This window comes from Geotrypetes seraphini, chromosome 15 (genome assembly GCF_902459505.1).
Source record: "Geotrypetes seraphini chromosome 15, aGeoSer1.1, whole genome shotgun sequence".
Classification (NCBI taxonomy): Eukaryota; Metazoa; Chordata; class Amphibia; order Gymnophiona; family Dermophiidae; genus Geotrypetes; species Geotrypetes seraphini.
The window spans coordinates 39,961,033-39,980,491 of NC_047098.1; the positions used below are offsets into that span (position 1 = coordinate 39,961,033).

At 49.3% G+C, this 19,459-nt stretch overlaps 1 protein-coding gene across 1 annotated transcript in view; it reads right to left on the minus strand.

Moving 5' to 3' along the window:
- LOC117349271 (multidrug and toxin extrusion protein 1-like) overlaps nucleotides 1-19,459 on the minus strand; it is a 113,115-nt gene that overhangs the window by 26,204 nt on the left and 67,452 nt on the right. Inside the window, exons 7-11 of the mRNA XM_033922500.1 lie at nucleotides 18,721-18,818; nucleotides 13,058-13,155; nucleotides 11,684-11,797; nucleotides 11,535-11,602; nucleotides 944-1,052 (exon numbers count right to left, since the gene is read on the minus strand). Of these exons, the coding sequence (XP_033778391.1) occupies nucleotides 944-1,052; nucleotides 11,535-11,602; nucleotides 11,684-11,797; nucleotides 13,058-13,155; nucleotides 18,721-18,818 (487 nt within the window). The remainder of the gene's footprint in view (nucleotides 1-943; nucleotides 1,053-11,534; nucleotides 11,603-11,683; nucleotides 11,798-13,057; nucleotides 13,156-18,720; nucleotides 18,819-19,459) is intronic.

Here is a 19,459-nt window from a genome sequence, read left to right on the forward strand (position 1 = left end):
TAAGACCGTGTGGGTCTGCTCCAATACAATTTTTGGCCAATTCAAAAAAGAGCTATTCATACACTAAAGAGTTTGCATGAAAATCATTCACGTGGAGGTTCATCATAATCCCTGACTCTGCCGTCCGATTGATGGCTGTGAGAGTGACTCTCACACATGCGCAGAGCCGGCATGGGAAGCCAGAGCATCTGAGAGGCAGGAGGAAGCCCCTAAAGCAGCCTCCTGTCGCTCAGCTGTTTGGGGCAGGACACCTTTTTTTTTTAAATGGGTACAGATGCTGTGCATGTTATACACGCACAATATCTGCTCCATTAAAAAAAAGAAAAGCAGCCCCCCTTCCCATCAATGACAGCCCTCCTTGCGATGACCCCCGTCAAATGTGGCACCGGGAATCCCCCCTCCCCCCACTAGTGAAAATTGGCAGGATGGATGCCCATTCCCTCCTGCTATTCACCCCCCCCTCCCTGCATGCAAGAAAAAAATGGCAGGAAGGATGCCCTCTCCTTCCTGCCTTTTCGACCCCCCACAACACGGCAGCAAAACGGCAGGAGGGATGCCCATTCCCTCCTGCCACTGAAGGCTCACCCCCATGCCAGGTGCCCCTCCCCCAAACATCCCCTCCCCCCTCCCCCCCAGTCTTACTTACATGGCAAGCCTATCAGAATCTCCCACTGACTGCCCATGGGTATCATGTACAGGCCAACTGGTTCTATCGCAAACCAAACTTCAATCAGAGACACAAGGAAAGAAACCCAGAAAGGAGAAAAAATCATGGAACTATAAAGCGACACACTGAAACAAGATGAGTTTTTAGGAAGCATTCACAGCTGGCCCTTCTGGAGCTCCTGGCACATCCTGGGTCCCCACCCTTAAGTAGCTGTTAATAGCAGTGGTGCCCAGGCATAGGTTATGACAAGAGTCCTGTACCTTTTGGTACCTGTACCTGTGAGAACTAAAGCCACCTTTGCAGACTTTTTTGCTTGTTCTATGTCTCCTGCTCCCAAAGCGTTACCCACTCGAATACTGCAGGCCACTGCAAATCCAATGGGTACCTGAGGGGGAAAAAGGTACAGCATAGGAAAAACATTGCAGACACCAAGACTGATTTTTCACGAGGAGAAAAAGAGACATCCAAATCAGGGCATTCATAACCAGCAAGACATTTTACAAAGGATTTAGCTCATGCCTTTTTCAGTATAAGTCTTGTGCTGGAGTTGGTAGGTCAGTTGTTTATTGCACCCTCTGGCCAATTCAGCCCTCCATCCACTTTTAACTTTTTGTTGTTTTTTTTCAGTAGTAGGGCAATGCGAATTACCTTCAGGTGCAGAAAAATTAATAATTTTTCATGTCCTCTGAGACACAAACACACACACAGTAAGCAAGTGCTTTTATTTAATGGCTAATATGCTATTTTTTGTTTTTAAAATTAGTCGTGAGCGAGTTTCACACCGTCACTGCAACATTCCAGTGAGCTAAGTTTTCCAGCCTAGAATATTGGCATTTGAATGTCAGTCTTCTAACCCCACTGAATTTAAATTAAGTAACTGGACAGTCTGTGCAACAACATCCCCATGAGAGCAAGATACAGGCGAACTGGGGGTGGCATTCAATCAAAATGAATAAATTAAAAACCAGGCAAAACTCATGGCTGGTCCAGCTTAAAAAGGAAAGCTCATGAGGTCCACATTACTTTGGTTCCAATCATTAAGGATTCTATTTCTATCGCTGCTGAGCTCTTTCTGAGGACGGACTGGAGAGTCTATATTATTAAGAAGCAGTTGGTACAGGTTAGAGAATGACACCAGGACAAATTTTTCCCTGTCCCCACGGGAACTCATTTTCCCGTCCTGGCGCGTTCTATTCCTGCCCCATTCCTGCAAGCTCTGTCCTCATCTACACAAGCCTCAAATACTTCAAAATCTTAAATGTCCAAGGCTTGGGTGGTTAAAGCAGAGCTTACAGGAATGGTGCAGGGACAGGGACAGCAACAAAACCCACAGGGACGGGACGGGGAAATTGAGTTCTGCGGGGACGGGGAAAAATTTGTCCCCGTGTCATTCTCTAGTACAGATTCCTGCTGTTTACTTTACCCATATGAACACTGCAGACTGAGAGAAAGCACAGTTACTTACCGTAACAGGTGTTATCCAGGGACAGCAGGCAGATATTCTTAACGTATGGGTGACGTCACCGACGGAGCCCCGGTACGGACACTTTTAACTAGAAAGTTTTAGTTGACCGCACCGCACATGCGCGGGTGCCTTCCCACTCGACGGAGGAGAGCGTGGTCCCCAGTTAAGATAAGCCAGCGAAGAAGCCAACCCGGGGAGGAGGGCGGGTCCTAAGAATATCTGCCTGCTGTCCCTGGATAACACCTGTTACGGTAAGTAACTGTGCTTTATCCCAGGAAAAGCAGGCAGCATATTCTTAACGTATGGGTGACCTCCAAGCTAACAGAGGGGGAGGAGGGATGGTTGGCCATTAGGAAAATAAATTTTGTAACACAGATTGGCCGAAGTGTCCATCTCGTCTGGAGAAGGCATCCAGACAGTAGTGAGTAGTGAACGTGTGAACTGAGGACCAAGTGGCAGCCTTGCAGATTTCCTCAATGGGCGTGGAACGGAGGAAAGCCATGGAAGCAGCCATAGCTCTGACTCTGTGGGCCGTGACAGCACCTTCCAGTGAGAGACCGGCCCGAGCATAACAGAAGGCAATGCAGGCAGCAAGCCAGTTGGAAAGCGTCCGTTTAGAGATAGGGCTAAAGATAGAAAGAGCTGAGGGGATGAGCGGTGAGCCCTGGTGCGATCAAGATAGTAAGCAAGGGCACGCTTACAGTCCAGCGTATGCAGCGCCTGTTCCCCAGGATGAGAGTGGGGTTTGGGAAAAAAGACAGGCAAAACAATGGACTGGTTGAGGTGAAAGTCCGAGACCACCTTGGGAAGGAACTTAGGATGGGTGCGCAGAACCACCTTGTCATGGTGGAAAACAGTGAAAGATGGGTCGGCAACCAGTGCATGCAGCTCACTAACCCTCCTGGCAGAGGTGATGGCAATGAGGAAAAGCACCTTCCATGTCAGAAATTTGAGTGAAGTAGTGGCAAGAGGCTCAAACGGAGGTTTCATGAGGAAAAAGAGATAGCTGACAGATTAAACAAGTTCTTCTCGTCAGTCTTCACGAGAGAGGACATATCCAATATCCCAGAACCTGAGGAGATCATAAATGGAGACCACGATGAAAAGCTGGTCCAATTAGAGGCGAGCCGAGAGGATGTCCTCCGACAGATAGACAGACTGAAGAGCGACAAATCACCGGGCCCGGACGGCATCCACCCAAGGGTAATAAAGGAACTGAGAAACGAGATAGCGGAAACACTTTGCCAAATATGTAATCTATCCTTGAAAACTGGGGAGATCCCAGAGGACTGGAAAATAGCAAATGTCACGCCCATCTTTAAGAAGGGATCAAGAGGAGATCCGGGAAACTACAGGCCGGAGAGCTTGACCTCGGTCCCGGGAAAGATGATGGAAGCACTGGTCAAGGACACAATCTGCGAGCACATAGAAAAGAATGGACAACTGAAGGCGAGCCAGCACGGCTTCTGCAAGGGTAGGTCGTGCCTCACGAACTTACTGTACTTCTTTGAGGGAATAAACAGCCAGATGGACAAGGGGGAAGCCATAGACATCATCTACCTCGACTTCCAAAAAGCCTTCGACAAGGTACCTCACGAAAGGCTGCTTAAGAAGCTGTGGAATCACGGGGTGCAAGGGGATATACACAGATGGATCAGACACTGGCTGGCGGGCAGAAAACAGAGGGTTGGAGTAAAAGGGCATTACTCAGACTGGCAATGGGTCACGAGCGGAGTCCCTCAGGGATCGGTGTTGGGACCACTCCTGTTCAATATATTTATCAACGACCTGGAGACGGGGACGAAATGTGAGGTCATTAAATTTGCTGATGACACCAAACTCTGTAGCAGGGTCAAAACCAAGGAGGATTATGAAGACCTGCAGAGGGACCTGACGAGACTAGAGGAGTGGGCAAAAAAATGGCAAATGAGTTTCAATGTGGACAAATGCAAGGTCATGCATGTAGGGAAAAAGAACCCGATGTTCAGCTATAAAATGGGGGGAATATTGCTGGGGGTGAGCGACCTTGAAAAAGACCTGGGGGTGATGGTGGACGCAACATTGAAGCCATCGGCGCAGTGTGCGACAGCCTCAAAGAAAGCAAACAGAATGCTGGGCATTATCAAAAAGGGTAATCCAACCAGGACGAAAGAAGTCATCATGCCACTGTATCGTGCAATGGTGCGCCCGCACCTGGAATACTGTGTCCAGTACTGGTCGCCGTACCTCAAGAAAGACATGGCAGTACTCGAGGGAGTCCAGAGAAGAGCGACAAAACTGATAAGAGGTATGGAAAATTTTTCATACGCTGACAGGTTAAAAATGCTGGGGCTGTTCTCCCTGGAGAAGAGGAGACTTAGAGGGGACATGATAGAAACCTTCAAAATCCTGAAGGGCATAGAGAAAGTGGACAAGGACAGATTCTTCAAACGGCGGGGAACCACAAGCACTAGGGGACACTCGGAGAAATTGAAAGGGGACAGGTTCAGAACAAATGCTAGGAAGTTCTTTTTTACCCAGAGGGTGGTAGATGCATGGAATGCTCTTCCAGAGGTTGTGATAGGCCAGACCACAGTACAGGGGTTCAAGGAAGGTTTGGATAGGTTCCTAAAGGATAAAGGGATTGAGGGGTACAGATAGAAGCAGAGGTAGGATATAAAAATGGTCAAATCACTTCACAGGTCAAAGGACCTGGTGGGCCACCGCGAGAGCGGACCACTGGGCGGGATGGACCTCTGGTCTGACCCAGTGGAGGCAACTTCTTATGTTCTTATGTTGACAAAACCACATTCAGGTCCCAGACGACTGGAGGAGGCTTCAGAGGTGGTTTGACATTGAAGAGGCCTCTCATGAACCGGGAAACCAGGGGATGAGCTGTAAGAGGTTTTCCGAGGATAGGCTCATGGAACGCAGTGATGGCACTGAGGTGGACTCTGATGGAGGTAGACTTGAGGCCAGCGTCGGACAGAGAGAGCAAATAGTCCAGTACAGTTTCCACTGCCAATGAGGTGGGATCGTGGTGATGCAGTAGACACCAAGAGGAGAACCTGGTCCACTTCTGATGGTAACATTGGAGGGTGGCTGGTTTCCTGGAGGCAACCAAAATGCGACGGACAGGCTGAGACAGATTCTGTGGAGAGGTCAGCCCGAGAGAAACCAAGCTGTCAGGTGGAGCGAGGACAGATTGGGATGTAGTAGAGACTGATGCTGCTGCGTAAGTAGAGTAGGAAACACAGGAAGAGGAATGGGCTCCCTGGAGCTGAGCTGGAGCAGGAGTGTTGGCGAGGCCACCGATGAGCGATGAGAATCATGGTGGCATTGTCTCTGCGGAGTTTGAACAACGTCCGCAACATCAGAGGAAGTGGAGGGAAGGCATAGAGAAACCGACCCATCCAGTTGAGCAGGAACGCATCCGGGGCCAGACGATGAGGAGAGTAGAGTCTGGAACAGAAAAGGGGCAGTTGATGGTTGTGAGGAGCTGCAAAGAGGTCCACTTGAGGAGTGCCCCACCGATCGAAGATGGAGTGGAGTGTGGTCGGATCCAGAGTCCACTCATGAGGTTGAAGGATGCGGCTGAGATTGTCGGCCAGGGAGTTCTGTTCGCCCTTGATGTAGACAGCCTTGAGGAAGAGATTGCGGGCCGTGGCCCAGGTCCAGATGTGGATGGCCTCCTGACAGAGGAGGGGAGAACCGGTGCCGCCTTGCTTGTTTATGTAATACATGGCGACTTGGTTGTCTGTGCACAGGAGAAGAACCTGAGGGTAGAGAAGGTGTTGGAAAGCTTTGAGTGCATAGAACATGGCCCTGAGTTCCAGGAAGTTGATATAATGTTGACGTTCCTGAGGGGTCCAGAGACCCTGTGTGCGAAGTTCTCCCAGGTGGGCTCCCCATGCGTAGGGGGAGGCATCCGTGGTGATGACCATGGAGTGAGGGGGTAGATGAAAAAGCAGACCCCTGGAAAGATTGGAGGAGTTCAACCACCATTGAAGAGATCGCTGAAGAGACGATGAGAAAGAAGGTCCGTGGTCTGAGACCATTGGTTGGCTAGAGCCCACTGAGGTGTTCTGAGGTGGAGTCGTGCCAGAGGGAGCACATGGACCGTGGAAGCCATGTGGCCCAGGAGGACCATCATCTGCCGAGCAGGGATGGAGTGATGAAGGAGCACCTGGCGGCAAAGATGGAGCAGGGTCTGTTGACGGTCGGAGGGGAGAAACGCCCTAATCAGAGTGGTGTCGAGAACTGCTCCAATGAACTGAAGTCGCTGTGTGGGAAGCAGATGCGACTTGGGGTAGTTGATCTCGAACCCCAGAAGATGGAGGAAAGAGATGGTGTGTTGAGTGGCTTGTAGCACAAGCGGAGACGTAGGTGCTTTCACCAACCAATCATCCAAGTAGGGGAACACCTGGAGGTTGTGAGACCTGAAGAAGGCCGCCACCACAATAAGGCACTTGGTGAACACCCTGGGCGATGTACTGGTAGTGATGGTGCTGTATCTGAAACCGGAGGTAGCGACATGAAGTCTGATTGATTGGAATGTGAGTGTAGGCCTCCTTGAGGTCTAGGGAACATAGCCAGTCATGTTGAGAGAGAAGAGGGTAAAGCGTGGCCAGGGAGAGCATTCTGAACTTCTCCTTGACCAGACACATGTTGAGGTCCCTGAGATCGAGGATGGGACGTAGGTCTCCTGTCTTCTTGGGTACCAGGAAGTAGCGGGAGTAGAATCCCTGACCCCTTTGGTCTTGGGGGACTTCTTCGATGGCATTGAGAAGAAGGAGGGATTGAACCTCCTTAAGAAGGAGGAGGGTTTGAGAGGAGTGAGAAGCAGACTCTACGGGAGGATTGTCTGGTGGAAGAGTCTGGAAGTTGAGAGAGTAGCCGTGGCGAATGATGGTAAGGACCCACTGGTCTGACGTGATGACCTCCCAACGGCTGAGAAAAAGTTGCAGGCGTCCTCCGATAGGTTGAGGAAGAGGTAACGCTGGTGAGAGACTGGCTATGCCCTGGAGAAAGGAGTCAAAAGGGCTGAGAAGGTTTTGACTGAGGGAGAGGCTTGGCAGGTTGATGAGATTGGGAGCGAGCCTGAGTTTGCTGTTGCTGATGAGGTCGGCGAGGTTGTTGCGGAGGTGGATGAAGAGGTCTGGCTGAGAATCTGCGTTGGTATGAAGACTGCTGTCTATAGGGGCGAGCAGGCGGAGTCTTCTTCTTTGGTTTGATGAGAGTATCCCACCTGGTCTCGTGAGTTTCTGGGTGGTGGAGTCTAGGGACTCTCCGAAAAGTTCATCACCAAGACAAGGTGCGTTAGCCAGGCGGTCTTGGTGGTTAACATCGAGGTCGGAAACTCTCAGCCAGGCCAGACGTCTCATGGCAACCGCCATGGCCGAAGCTCGAGAGGTGAGCTCGAAAGAATCATAAATAGAGCGCACCATGAATTTGCGGAGTTGGAGCAGACTGGAAATGTGTTGTTGGAACAGAGGGACCTTACGTTCAGGAAGATACTTTTGTAATGAAGAGAGTTGTTGAACCAGATGCTTCATGTAGAAGGAGAAGTGAAAGGTGTAATTATTGGCTCTGTTTGCAAGCATTGAATTTTGATAAAGGCGCTTGCCAAATTTATCCATCGTTTTGCCCTCTCTGCCAGGAGGGGTAGAAGCATAAATACTGGATCCCTGGGTTTTCTTCAAGGTGGATTCGACAAGAAGAGATTCATGGGGTAGTTGGGGTTTGTCAAACCCCGGGATAGGGATGACCCTGTAGAGACTATCCAGTTTTCTAGGGGCCCCCGGTACCGAGAGAGGGTTCTCCCAATTCTTGTAGAAAGTTTCCCGTAAGATGTCGTGGACGGGTAACTTTAGGAATTCTTTGGGGGGTTGCTCGAAGTCTAGGGCATCTAAGAAAGCCTGTGACTTCTTAGAGTCAGATTCTAATGGGATAGAGAGAGCCGCTGACATTTCCCGAAGAAATTTGGTGAACGAGGATTGTTCAGGCTTGGACCCGGTTTCGATTGTGGAGGGCTCCTCGTCGGTTGAAGAAGCCTCATCGTCGGTACCGGGTTGGGATTCTTCCCAGAGGTCCGGGTCCCTGACGTCGGTGTGTATAGGACGGGACAGTGGTGTGGATGGTTCTGCGTGGCGAGTCTTAGAGAGAGATTTGCCAGAACGCATGGAGATGGTACCGGGGGAAGAGGAGCGGTGACGGTCTCGGTCGGCTTGGTGACGGTCCCGATGTCGGAGAGGATCGGCATCAGAGTGCAGTTGCACGAGAGGGTTGATGGGTTCCGCCGCGAGCACCGGCATGGACGTGTTTAATGGTACCGATGGAGTCAACTCCGGTGGTATGGTGCGAGGCTCGGGCCGGTCCGGTACCGGAAGGAGCGGGGCCAATATTGTTGGCAACAGGTGCTGTAGTTGTTGCTGTAGCTGCTCCTGTAATTGAGTTTGGAGTATGGCCTAGAGAATGACACGGTGGCGGTTTACCCGCGGCCACCGCATTTTAGCCGCGGGTCACCCGCCGAAAACAGGGAAGAAAACTAGCAGTCGCTGCGGCGACGGGGACAAGGCCATTCACCGCCCGCGGGGCGGTGAATGGTCTTGTCCCCGCAGTGAGGCATGAAGGATCGCGCGGTCCCCGCAGCTCACACCCGCCTGCCCAATCGATTCTAGTGTTTAGCCAGCTCTCTCCCTTCTCCTCACCTTAGTTTGTAGATTTTCTTTTTCGGCGACCCGCACGCTATCAGAGAGCCGCGCACGCGCGGCTGCTCAGTGTTCAATCTTCTGCTCTGACGCAACCGGAAACAGGAAGTTGCAGCAGAGCAGAAGATTGAACACTGAGCAGCCGCGCGTGCGCGGCTCTCTGATAGCGTGCGGGTCGCCGAAAAAGAAAACCTATAAACTAAGGTGAGGAGAAGGGAGAGAGCTGGCTAAACACTAGGATCGATTGGGCAGGCAGGTAGTGGCTGCGGGGACCGTGCGATCGCTAGTGTTCCCGGCTCAAATTGGAAGGAGGGAGTGAAAGGGAAAAGGATTCTGGGCCAAGGGGATGAAAACGGAAGAAAAATCCACAGCAGGAAAGAAAGGGAAGGACAGGCAGGTGAGCCAGATGCTAGAAGCAAGGGGGGGGAAGAAAGAGGGAAAAAAGCTAGATGGGGTTGAAAAGAAGAGACACACTGGTATGGAAGAGGAAGATAGGGGAAATCTGGACACAGGAAGGTAACAGAAAGAGGGGAAATTATGTGCATGGGGCATAGGGACAGAGACATAAAGGGGACATGCCATGGGGATGGTATATGGACACAGGGGGGGGGGGGCAATGGCAGATACATAGAGGAGATATTAAAAATGGGGAAAATAGGAGCACAGAAGCGAGATGGTTTGTGGGGATGGGACAGGGACCGAGCTCGCAGGCTCCAGTGGCTTGCACAAATTACATTGTAACGTGCCATGAAAATAAGAGGGAGGAAGGTAGATAGATAGGCCACGCGAGAGGAGCTGAAGGGTGGTAGAAAGGAACAGATGGTAAAGGAGGGAGGGAAGGGTGGTGGTGGAAAGGAATAGGACAGACATTGAAGGAGGGTGGAGAGGAACAGACCCTGAAGGGAAATGTGGAAGACAGATGCCAGACTATGGGGGAGCGGAGGGAAAAAGATGGGTGCTAGACCAATTGGGGGGGGGGGGAGTGAAGGGAGAGGCACAGTAACAGCAAATGGAAGACGCAGAGAGAAGACACACAGTGGATGGAAGGAATTGAATGAGAAGATGTGGAAAGCAGAAACCAGACAACAAAGGTAGAAAAAAAATTCTATTTATTTTTTGCTTTAGTTGTGTTGATAAAAATTTATAAACAAAGCCCTGCCAGCTGAACATCTCTTTCTCTAGTTCAGCATCAGGAACTTTGATTTATAAGAAAGGAATAAGCTAAATATTACAGTACTAAGGCTTATATGGATGCAGCGGGGACGGTGACGGGGCGGTGAATGGGATGGCAGTGGCGGTGACGGGGCGGTGAAAGGGATGGCGGTGACGGTGACGGGGCGGTGAAGGGAACGGCGATGACGGGGCGGTGCAAAGGATGGTGGGCCGGTGACGGGGACAGATTTTTTCCCCGTGTCATTCTCTAGTATGGCCGCAATGCGGTCGTCCAGAGGAGGCACCGGTACCGCTTTTTTCTTTTTCGGTACCATAGGTGCTGCTCTACGCCCCGGCGATGAGGAGGCCGATGACGAGGCACTCATCGAAATCGGGGCGGAGCGTTTACGGGGTCGGCTGGATGTCGGGAGGACCGGTGTCGCCGCCGTGGCAGGAGGGCGCTCAAGGGAAGTGGAAGGCTTCTTAGCCGGCTTACCTGACGCCATCGACCCCGAGGAAGGATCAGGCGGTGTGAAGGTAGTCGGTGCCGACTTTAGCGGCGCCGTCGATGGTGTGGCAGACTCCATGGCAGATCCGGTGCCAAAAAGGATGTTCTGCTGGATCTGCCTATTCTTTAACGTACGTTTTTTAAGAGTAGCACAGCGGGTGCAGGTGTCAGCCCGATGCTCTGGACCCAGGCACTGTAAGCACCAATTGTGCGGGTCAGTGAGAGAGATCGGGCGTGCACACCGCTGGCACTTCTTAAAACCCGGCTGAGGGGGCATGAATGGAAACACGGCCTCCGCAAAATCAAACCCGGAGGCCTGTATGATGGCAACAGGCCCCGCCGGGGCCGGCCAGAAAAATAAAGGAAAAGACAAATTTAAAAAATTTTTTTTTTTTTAGACGAAAAAGAAACCCGAAGGGAAAAAGCAAAAAAGGAAGAAAATTACGCGAGCGGGAAGGCAAAGTAGAAAATTTCAACAGCCGTTGAAAGCACATGCGTCTTCTTCGCTCCGCGGAAACGAAGAAACTGGGGACCACGCTCTCCTCCGTTGAGCGGGAAGGCACCCACGCATGCGCGGTGCGGTCAACTAGAACTTTCTAGTTAAAAGTGTCCGTACCGGGGTGACGTCACCCATACGTTAAGAATATCTGCCTGCTTGTCCTGGGATAAAACAAGTTTCCTAACCACTGTTTCATTTCTTTAAAAAATGTTCTTCTAGGCCTTAATGGGACACCCCCCTTTGAAAATACCTTTCTAAAATAGTGTTCAAATGGACAATTGTCTTTTCCAGTTCTGCATTGTTCTCCCTTTTGTCTCCCCCCTCTTTTTCCTCTTGTCTGCCTGTTGTCACTTCTGGCCTACCACAACTGTAAGAGGAGAAAGGGAGAGATCCAAAAGCCTGTTGTCCGTTTCCGCCCTCATTTCGCCACCGACCCTCCCTCCCCTCCTTTTCCTGCTGCTGTTGTCAGCATAATAGTATATTTATATAAATAACTAAATTCACCATTCCATAGTGACTGAGCACTGAAACACAGGAAGCCAGGAAGTTCTTACCATGTACATAACACTTGCTACTGCATAAACTATAGACTGGGCTCCAAGTTCCACCATACTGATTGTGCCTGCACAGAATGAGAGGTCATTCATTTTATTACCAGAAGCGTCTTTTAAAAGAAAACCCCAATCTTTATTGTGTAACTGACCTGCCAAGAAACTTCCAATTTCAAAGGCCCACCATGCGATACACATCATAAGCATGCTGGGAACCGCCATGCTGAAAAAAGAGCCCCACTCCTGGAAACACTCGCTGGACCAGCCTGTGCAGGAAAAGAACAGAAAACAGTGGCCCTGGAAAAGTTTCTCAAATCTGGAAATGGACATATATCCCCATCAGACTCTTTAGGACAGCACTTATTCAATTTTCTTGGGCAGGAACCCCAATATTGTGGTCACAGAAAGCGCACAACTCTTGGAGGTACAAGCTGATGAAGTCCATATGGACAGGCCCACCCAGATCACGGGCCCAAACATCCCATTTGGGGTTGTGATCCATTGTTTGGGAAGCCCTGTTTTAGGAATATATTCAAAGGATTCAGAATGGCCTCCACAGTAGGGTGCAGTCATGGCTGGGTCAAGGCCCATCGACTTTTGGCTCAGGCCCTCCTAGCAGTCAGATGCACCATTCAGTAGCTAGTGGGGATCTCCAATTCCCATCAGCTTAGGAAATATGGAGTCTGCCCCAATCAGCTAAACTGCTGCCGCCGGTGTCTCAAAGTGCTGCCACTGGCACTGTGAGCATGCTCAGTTCTCACAGTTGTACTTTAGTTGGTTGGTTGGGGCAAACTCCAGCTGGCAGGGCTTGAGGATCCCAGTCAGCTACAGTATTTAGGTATTTTTCACTTTAATTGGGAAGGGGCAGGAAAGAAGAGGAATGAATGGGAAGACAGAGCAGAGTAATAGCTAGTCCCCACCCATGATAACCATTGGCCCCCATACAAATTTAGTTCTCACTACTCTATTGCCCTAGAGCAGGGGTAGGCATTTCCAGTCCTCGAGAGCTGGAGCCAGGTCAGGTTTTCAGGATATCCACAATAAATATGCATGAGATAGATTTGCATCTCAAGGAGGCAGTGCATGCCAAATCCATCTCATACATATTCATGGTGGAGATCCTGAAAACCTGACCTTGCTCCGGCTCTCGAGGACCGGAATTGCCTATCCACTGCTCTAGAATGTTCTTTGTTGGTTGTCTTCCCACAAGCAAATTCCTTTACTAGAGCGGGGAAGAAGATGGAAGGATGAAATATATACAGGTAAAAATGTGTGTATTTACTGATTTAGACCAAGAGACTAGGCCAACTCTACCAATTAGTAACTGTGGTTGGCATTTTAAAAAAAAAATGATCACCATGGCTCAATACTGGGGGTGGGGTGAGTGGGCGGGTTCAATTAGTGATTTTTACACAGTGCCCATCTTATGCAAATCAGGCTTCACTATGCACTGGCCACATATTCCTCCACATTCACTTCCAGCTGCCCATTCAATGGGATGGCACTCAGAGTAACTCATTCCGTACCTCCCCAGGTCTGAACATACAACTTCCTGCACACGATATACAGGAAGAGGAGAATCATTTGAGTGAACTGGGAGATGGTGTTGGCCCACGCAGATCCCCTGAAGACAAGAAATAATAATTACTTTGGATCAGCTAAGGTTCTGTATACAGACAAAGCCATGCGTGAGTTTCCTTTAGCACCAGCCAATCAGCTGTGACTCACACCCTGCACATATCAAGGTAGAGGTTTGCAGAGTCCTGTCAAAGCAGTTTTCACCATTCCCATTTTTACTTTAAGCCCACGTGTATTAGTTTCTTTTTATTTGCAACTCTGCCTTTAAAAGGGTAAATTTTATAGCTGCCCTCAGGGGTGACAAGCAATGGCATAGCCCCTGGGCCCCACCCAACTTTGAGCTTAAGCCACCCCAAATTTGAGACACTGCTGCTATGGCTGCCAGAGATCCTAAGCCCTGCCAGCAGAAGAGGTCTTGGAGCAGTCCACTTAAACTGTGCCTGTATATCACCCTTATCTCCCTAATAAGAACATAAGAATTGCCATACTTGGACAGATCAAAGGCCCATCAAGCCCAGGATCCTGTTTCCAACAGTGGCCAATCCAGGTAGTCAAACAGATATTATGTTGCTTATCCTAGGAATAAGCAGTGGATTTCCCCAAGCCATCTCAATTCTGAGCTATGGACTTCTCTTTTAGGAAATTATCCAAGTCTTTTTTAAATCCCGCTAAGCTAACTGATTTCACCACATTCTCTGGCAATTAATTCCAGAGCTTAATTATACGTTGTGTGAAGAAATATTTTCTCCGGTTTGTTTTAAATCTACTACTTAATAGCTTCATCACATGCCCCCTAGTCCTAGTATTTTTGGAAAGAGTGAACAAGCAATTCACATCTATCTTTTCCATATCCCCCCTGAGCCATCTCTCTTCTTGGAAACAGAAATAAGGAATGCCGACCTGGATGTGGTGGCGATATCCGAAACCTGGCTCACAGACTCCCACGGGTGGGACATGGTCATACCGGGTTACAACTTGCTTTGCCGGGACAGAGAGGGTAGGAAGGGAGGGGGTGTAGCATTATATACTAAAGATGACATTAAGGTCACGAGAAACTCAGATGTCCAGTATACTGGGGAATCCCTTTGGGTTAATTTGGCCAGAGGAAAGGACAAATGCTTGTATCTTGGCGTAATTTACAGACCCCCAAGAAAACAGGATGACCTGGATATGGAAATAATCGAAGATATAGAAAATATCACCTTGCGTGGGGACACAGTATTGCTAGGTGACTTCAACATGCCTGATGTGGATTGGGTTACACTTACCTCTGCTTCCGGCAGCAGCAGGAGGCTATTAAACTCTATGAAAGGAGCAAGCCTCAGGCAACTGGTGTTGGAACCGACAAGGGATCAGGCAATACTGGACCTGATACTTACCAATGGAGAAAGTGTCACAGAGGTCTCGGTGGGCGACACATTGGCCTCCAGTGACCACAACATGGTATGGTTCAATATCAGGAAAGGTTTCACTAAATCTACTACACTAACCAAAGTCCTCAAATTCAAGGACACAAATTTCAAAGAAATGGGAGACTTCGTTCACCAGGCGCTACAAAGCCAAGAAGAAACCGATAACGTGGAAGACATGTGGTCGACTTTGAAAGCAACCATACAAGAAGCAACAAACAGTAAGTAAACGGCGAAGGAACAATAAGCCACAGTGGTTTACTGCGGAGATCTCAGACCTGATCAAGGAGAAGAAAAAAGCATTCATCTCTTACAAACAATCAGGGAAGCAGGACTCTAGAGCAGACTACCTGGCCAAATCAAAAGCCGTCAAAACAGCAGTCAGGGAGGCTAAATTCCTCATGGAGGAGTCTCTAGCAAAGAACATCCAGAAGGGAGATAAATCCTTCTTCAGGTATATCAGTGATAGAAGAAAAAACTCAGGCGGGATTGTACGTCTTAGGAAACCAGACGGAGACTATGTGGAAAAGGATTCGGAAAAAGCCCAACTATTAAATGAATACTTCTGCTCAGTCTTCACCCGAGAAGCGCCAGGGTTCGGCCCTCAGCTACAGACAAGGGTTGGCTCAGTTGACCCGTTTAGTAACTTTGAGTTTACGCCCAGCAGTGTCTACGGTGAGCTGTCAAAGCTCAAGGTTAACAAAGCAATGGGGCCGGACAACCTGCACCCCAGGGTGCTTAGGGAGCTGAGTGATGTCTTGGCGGAGCCACTGTCCGCGCTCTTCAACCTCTCCCTTAGTACAGGCAGCGTCCCGTTGGACTGGAGGACAGCTAACGTCATTCCACTCCACAAGAAAGGCTCAAAGATGGAGACAGCAAACTACAGACCAGTGAGTCTAACATCGATAGTGAGCAAACTACAGTGGTGCCTCACACAACGAACTTAATAGGTTCCAGGAGCAAGTTTGTTATGCGAAAAGTTCGTTATGTGAAACGCGTTTTCCCATAACAATACATGTTAAAAAAAATAATTCGTTCTGTAGCATAAAATATGCTAAGATGACATAAAAAAAGATAAATTTATCTTGTTAGAGCTGGTGTTAGACACAACTGGGGACTGCAAAATCCAGGCAGAGGCTTACGGCTCTCTTTGACCAGGGGGGACAGTTGCCCTAGTTGCACTACCCTAACCCTATTCCTGCTATGTGTGACTGTGGTATTCTGTTAGCATGATATTTCTGTGTAGCATTCTATAATAATTTGGCTTATTCAATTTTCTTGATAGTAGAGGGGATATATGTGAAGGGGAGGGGAGACAGGGGTTTTGTTGATCCTTGCTGTGTATTATAATCACCCCCCACATACTCCCCAGTACCTTTTTAATCATCCCCCCTCGGTACCTTTTTTAATTCCTCCCATCTTTCCCAGCCAGTGGCGTACAGGCCAGAAGCGCAGAGATCAGGAGCAATTCCTCTGCATGCCTGTGTGGGCCCATGCCGATCTCCGAATGGCTGCAGTTAGTTCTTGTGAGTCCCGCGAGAGCTGGCTGCAGTTAGTTCTTGTGAGTCCCGCGAGAGCTGACTGCAGCCATTCAGAGATCAGCGCAGGCCCAGGCAGTAGCACAGAAGGCTTGCTCTTGATCTCTGCGCTTCTGGCTGGGAAATTTGCTAGACCACCAGTTACGAGTGAGCGGGTGAGATTAAAGTTGCAGCAGTGGTGGCTTTTTTAAAAAAATATGTGGTGGCGGGGGGAGGTTTAAAAATATGCGGTGGCGGCAGAGGCTTAAAAATATGCAGCAGCGGCGGCAGGGGGGTTTAAAATATGTAGCGCCACTGCACAGGGAGCCAGGTGGAGAGAGGGCAGTTAAGGATGCAGCTCGGGCGACTTCGTTGTGTGAAACGAAGTTCGTTGTGGGAAGCAAGACCTGAAGTTCGTTGTGCGCAGCGTTTGCTGTGCGAGGCGTCCATTATGCGAGGCACCACTGTAATGGAAACTCTAATCAAACACCAATTAGATAAGATCCTGGATGAGGAGAATCTACGGGATCCCCGACAACATGGATTTACTAAGGGGAGATCCTGCCAATCCAACCTGATCAGCTTCTTTGACTGGGTAACGGGGAAGCTGGATATTGGGGAGTCCCTGGACATCGTGTACCTGGACTTTAGCAAAGCATTCGATAGCGTACCACACCGCAGGTTACTGAGCAAGATGAGTTCTATAGGATTAGGTAACACATTGACGAAATGGGTTGGGAGCTGGCTTGGAGGTAGGCTCCAAAGGGTGGTGGTGAACGGCACCCCCTCCGAAATGACGGAGGTGATTAGTGGAGTACCACAGGGCTCAGTCTTGGGCCCAATCCTATTCAACATCTTTATAAGAGACTTGGCAGAAGGGCTTCGAGGTAAAATAACATTATTCGCCGATGACGCCAAACTGAGTAATGTAGTGGGCAAATGCACAACAGACGAAGATTCAGTGCCCGACAACATGATGCACGACCTACTCCTACTGGAGCGATGGTCTAGGACATGGCAACTCAACTTCAATGCCAAAAAATGCAAAGTTATGCACCTGGGCAGCCAGAATCCATGCAAGTCTTATACCCTTAATGGCGAGATCCTAGCAAAAACGGTAGCAGAACGAGACTTGGGGGTAATCGTCAGTGAGGACATGAAGTCTGCCAATCAAGTGGAGCAGGCTTCGTCCAAGGCAAGACAAATCATGGGCTGCATACGAAGGGGTTTCGTCAGTCGTAAGACGGAAGTCATTATGCCATTGTATAGATCCATGGTGAGGCCCCACCTGGAATACTGTGTGCAATTCTGGAGGCCGCATTATCGCAAGGATGTGCTGAGACTGGAGTCGGTGCAAAGAATGGCCACCCGGATGGTCTCGGGACTCAAGGATCTACCATACGAAAAACGGCTTGACAAATTACAGCTATACTCGCTCGAGGAGCGCAGAGAGAGGGGGGACATGATCGAGACATTCAAGTATCTTACGGGCCGCATCGAGGCGGAGGAAGATATCTTCTTTTTCAAGGGTCCCACGACAACAAGAGGGCATCCGTTGAAAATCAGGGGCGGGAAACTACGAGGTGACACCAGGAAATTCTTTTTCACTGAAAGAGTGGTTGATCGCTGGAATAGTCTTCCACTACAGGTGATTGAGGCCAGCAGTGTGCCTGATTTTAAGGCCAAATGGGATCGGCAAATGGGATCTATTCACAGGGCAAAGGTAGGGGAGGGACATTAAGGTGGGCAGACTAGATGGGACGTGGGCCCTTATCTGCCGTCTATTTCTATGTTTCTCCAAGCTGAAGAGTCCTAGCCACTTTAGCCTCTCTTCATAGGGAAGTCATCGATCTTATGCTCAAACCTTTTATCATTTTCGTCACCCTTTTCTGTAGCTTTTCTAATTCCATTATATAGCTCAAAAGTGCGCATGCAAATTTGGGTGCATGCCCAAATTTTGTGTGCAGTTTAATTGCTTAATGAGCCACTTAGTGCTGATAATAGGGTGCAACTAATTATTGATGCCAATTGACAATAATTGGAATTTTGATGTGTATCTTTATAGTCACTATTCTCTAAAGATGTGCATGTAAATTTTTCTGCACGGATCTGAAAGGAGGGCGTGGCCATGGGAAGGGGCATGGGCGGTCGGGGGGCATTTCTAGGATCTGCATGCAGTGTTGCAGAATTCTGACAATCCGCGCCTAATTTAGGCGCAGGCATTTACACCAGGATTCAGTTGGTCTAAATTGAGCGCAGATCCTGGCGCTAAGCGTATAAACGGTGCCCAGCTTTAAGTGCCGTTTATAGAATAGGGCTTAATGTGCATTTTTGGGCCCAAATGTGCACACTCCGCACAGAATTGAGTCCCACATGGATACATTTTGGCTCTCCTCACAGAATATTCCAGTCACTCCTTTTTGTACAATGATAAATTTTAGATGGACATCAAATTTCTCACCTTAAGTGTATTTGCAGTGTGGCTCCTGATAGTTAAAATAAGCACTTGTATGGTCGACATATGCGTCTAATTACATACGCCCCTTTGAAGATTGACCAGCAGGCCTTTAAACTTCTAAAAATGCATTATATTTTCAGTCTCTGTATCCCTTAGCTGCACGTTCCTGCTTCCCCTCATGTCTGTGCAGAACTGGCTTTAAACCGCAATGACCTTTAAATACTTACACCACCCCCAGGCTCAGCACATACAAGAGAATGTAGTTGATGAGGGCATTCAGAACGTTGGCTACAACCCCTGTTAGAACCTGAGGGAGAATGATCCCCTGCAAAACAGAAATGAGGCATCCGTCTGCGTTACACTCTTGACATTCAAACACAATTTTACCTGCAGTGCACACTTGGGAAGCGCATGTCTAAAGCAGAGAGCCAAAAAGAGGCATGTTCGGGGGGGAGTGGGCATCCTTCCTGCCGGCCGACTTGCGGTGGGGTTCAGGGGTTCCCTGTTACGGCCGCTCAGCTGATCACGGCAGGGAAATTTCTGCGATCAGTTTAGCGGCCACATCTATTTGAAATGTAGGCCAGTATTTCAATGGCCTACATTTCAGGCGCCTATTGCAGCCCTAGGGAGATGCCTATTGTCGGTTAAGTTCACCTAAGGCAGGGGTGTCAAAGTCCCTCCTCGAGGGCCGCAATCCAGTCGGGTTTTCAGGATTTCCCCAATGAATATGCATGAGATCTATTAGCATACAATGAAAGCAGTGCATGCAAATAGATCTCATGCATATTCATTGGGGAAATCCTGAAAACCCGACTGGATTGCGGCCCTCGAGGAGGGGCTTTGACACCCCTGACCTAAAGCCACTTCCAGGCAAAACCACACCCACGCCCAGTCTTGGGTGAGCTTAAGCGTCCTTAAGTATCTTCCTGCACCTCTGAGATGCTTACAATGTAGGCAGCCTGCCTC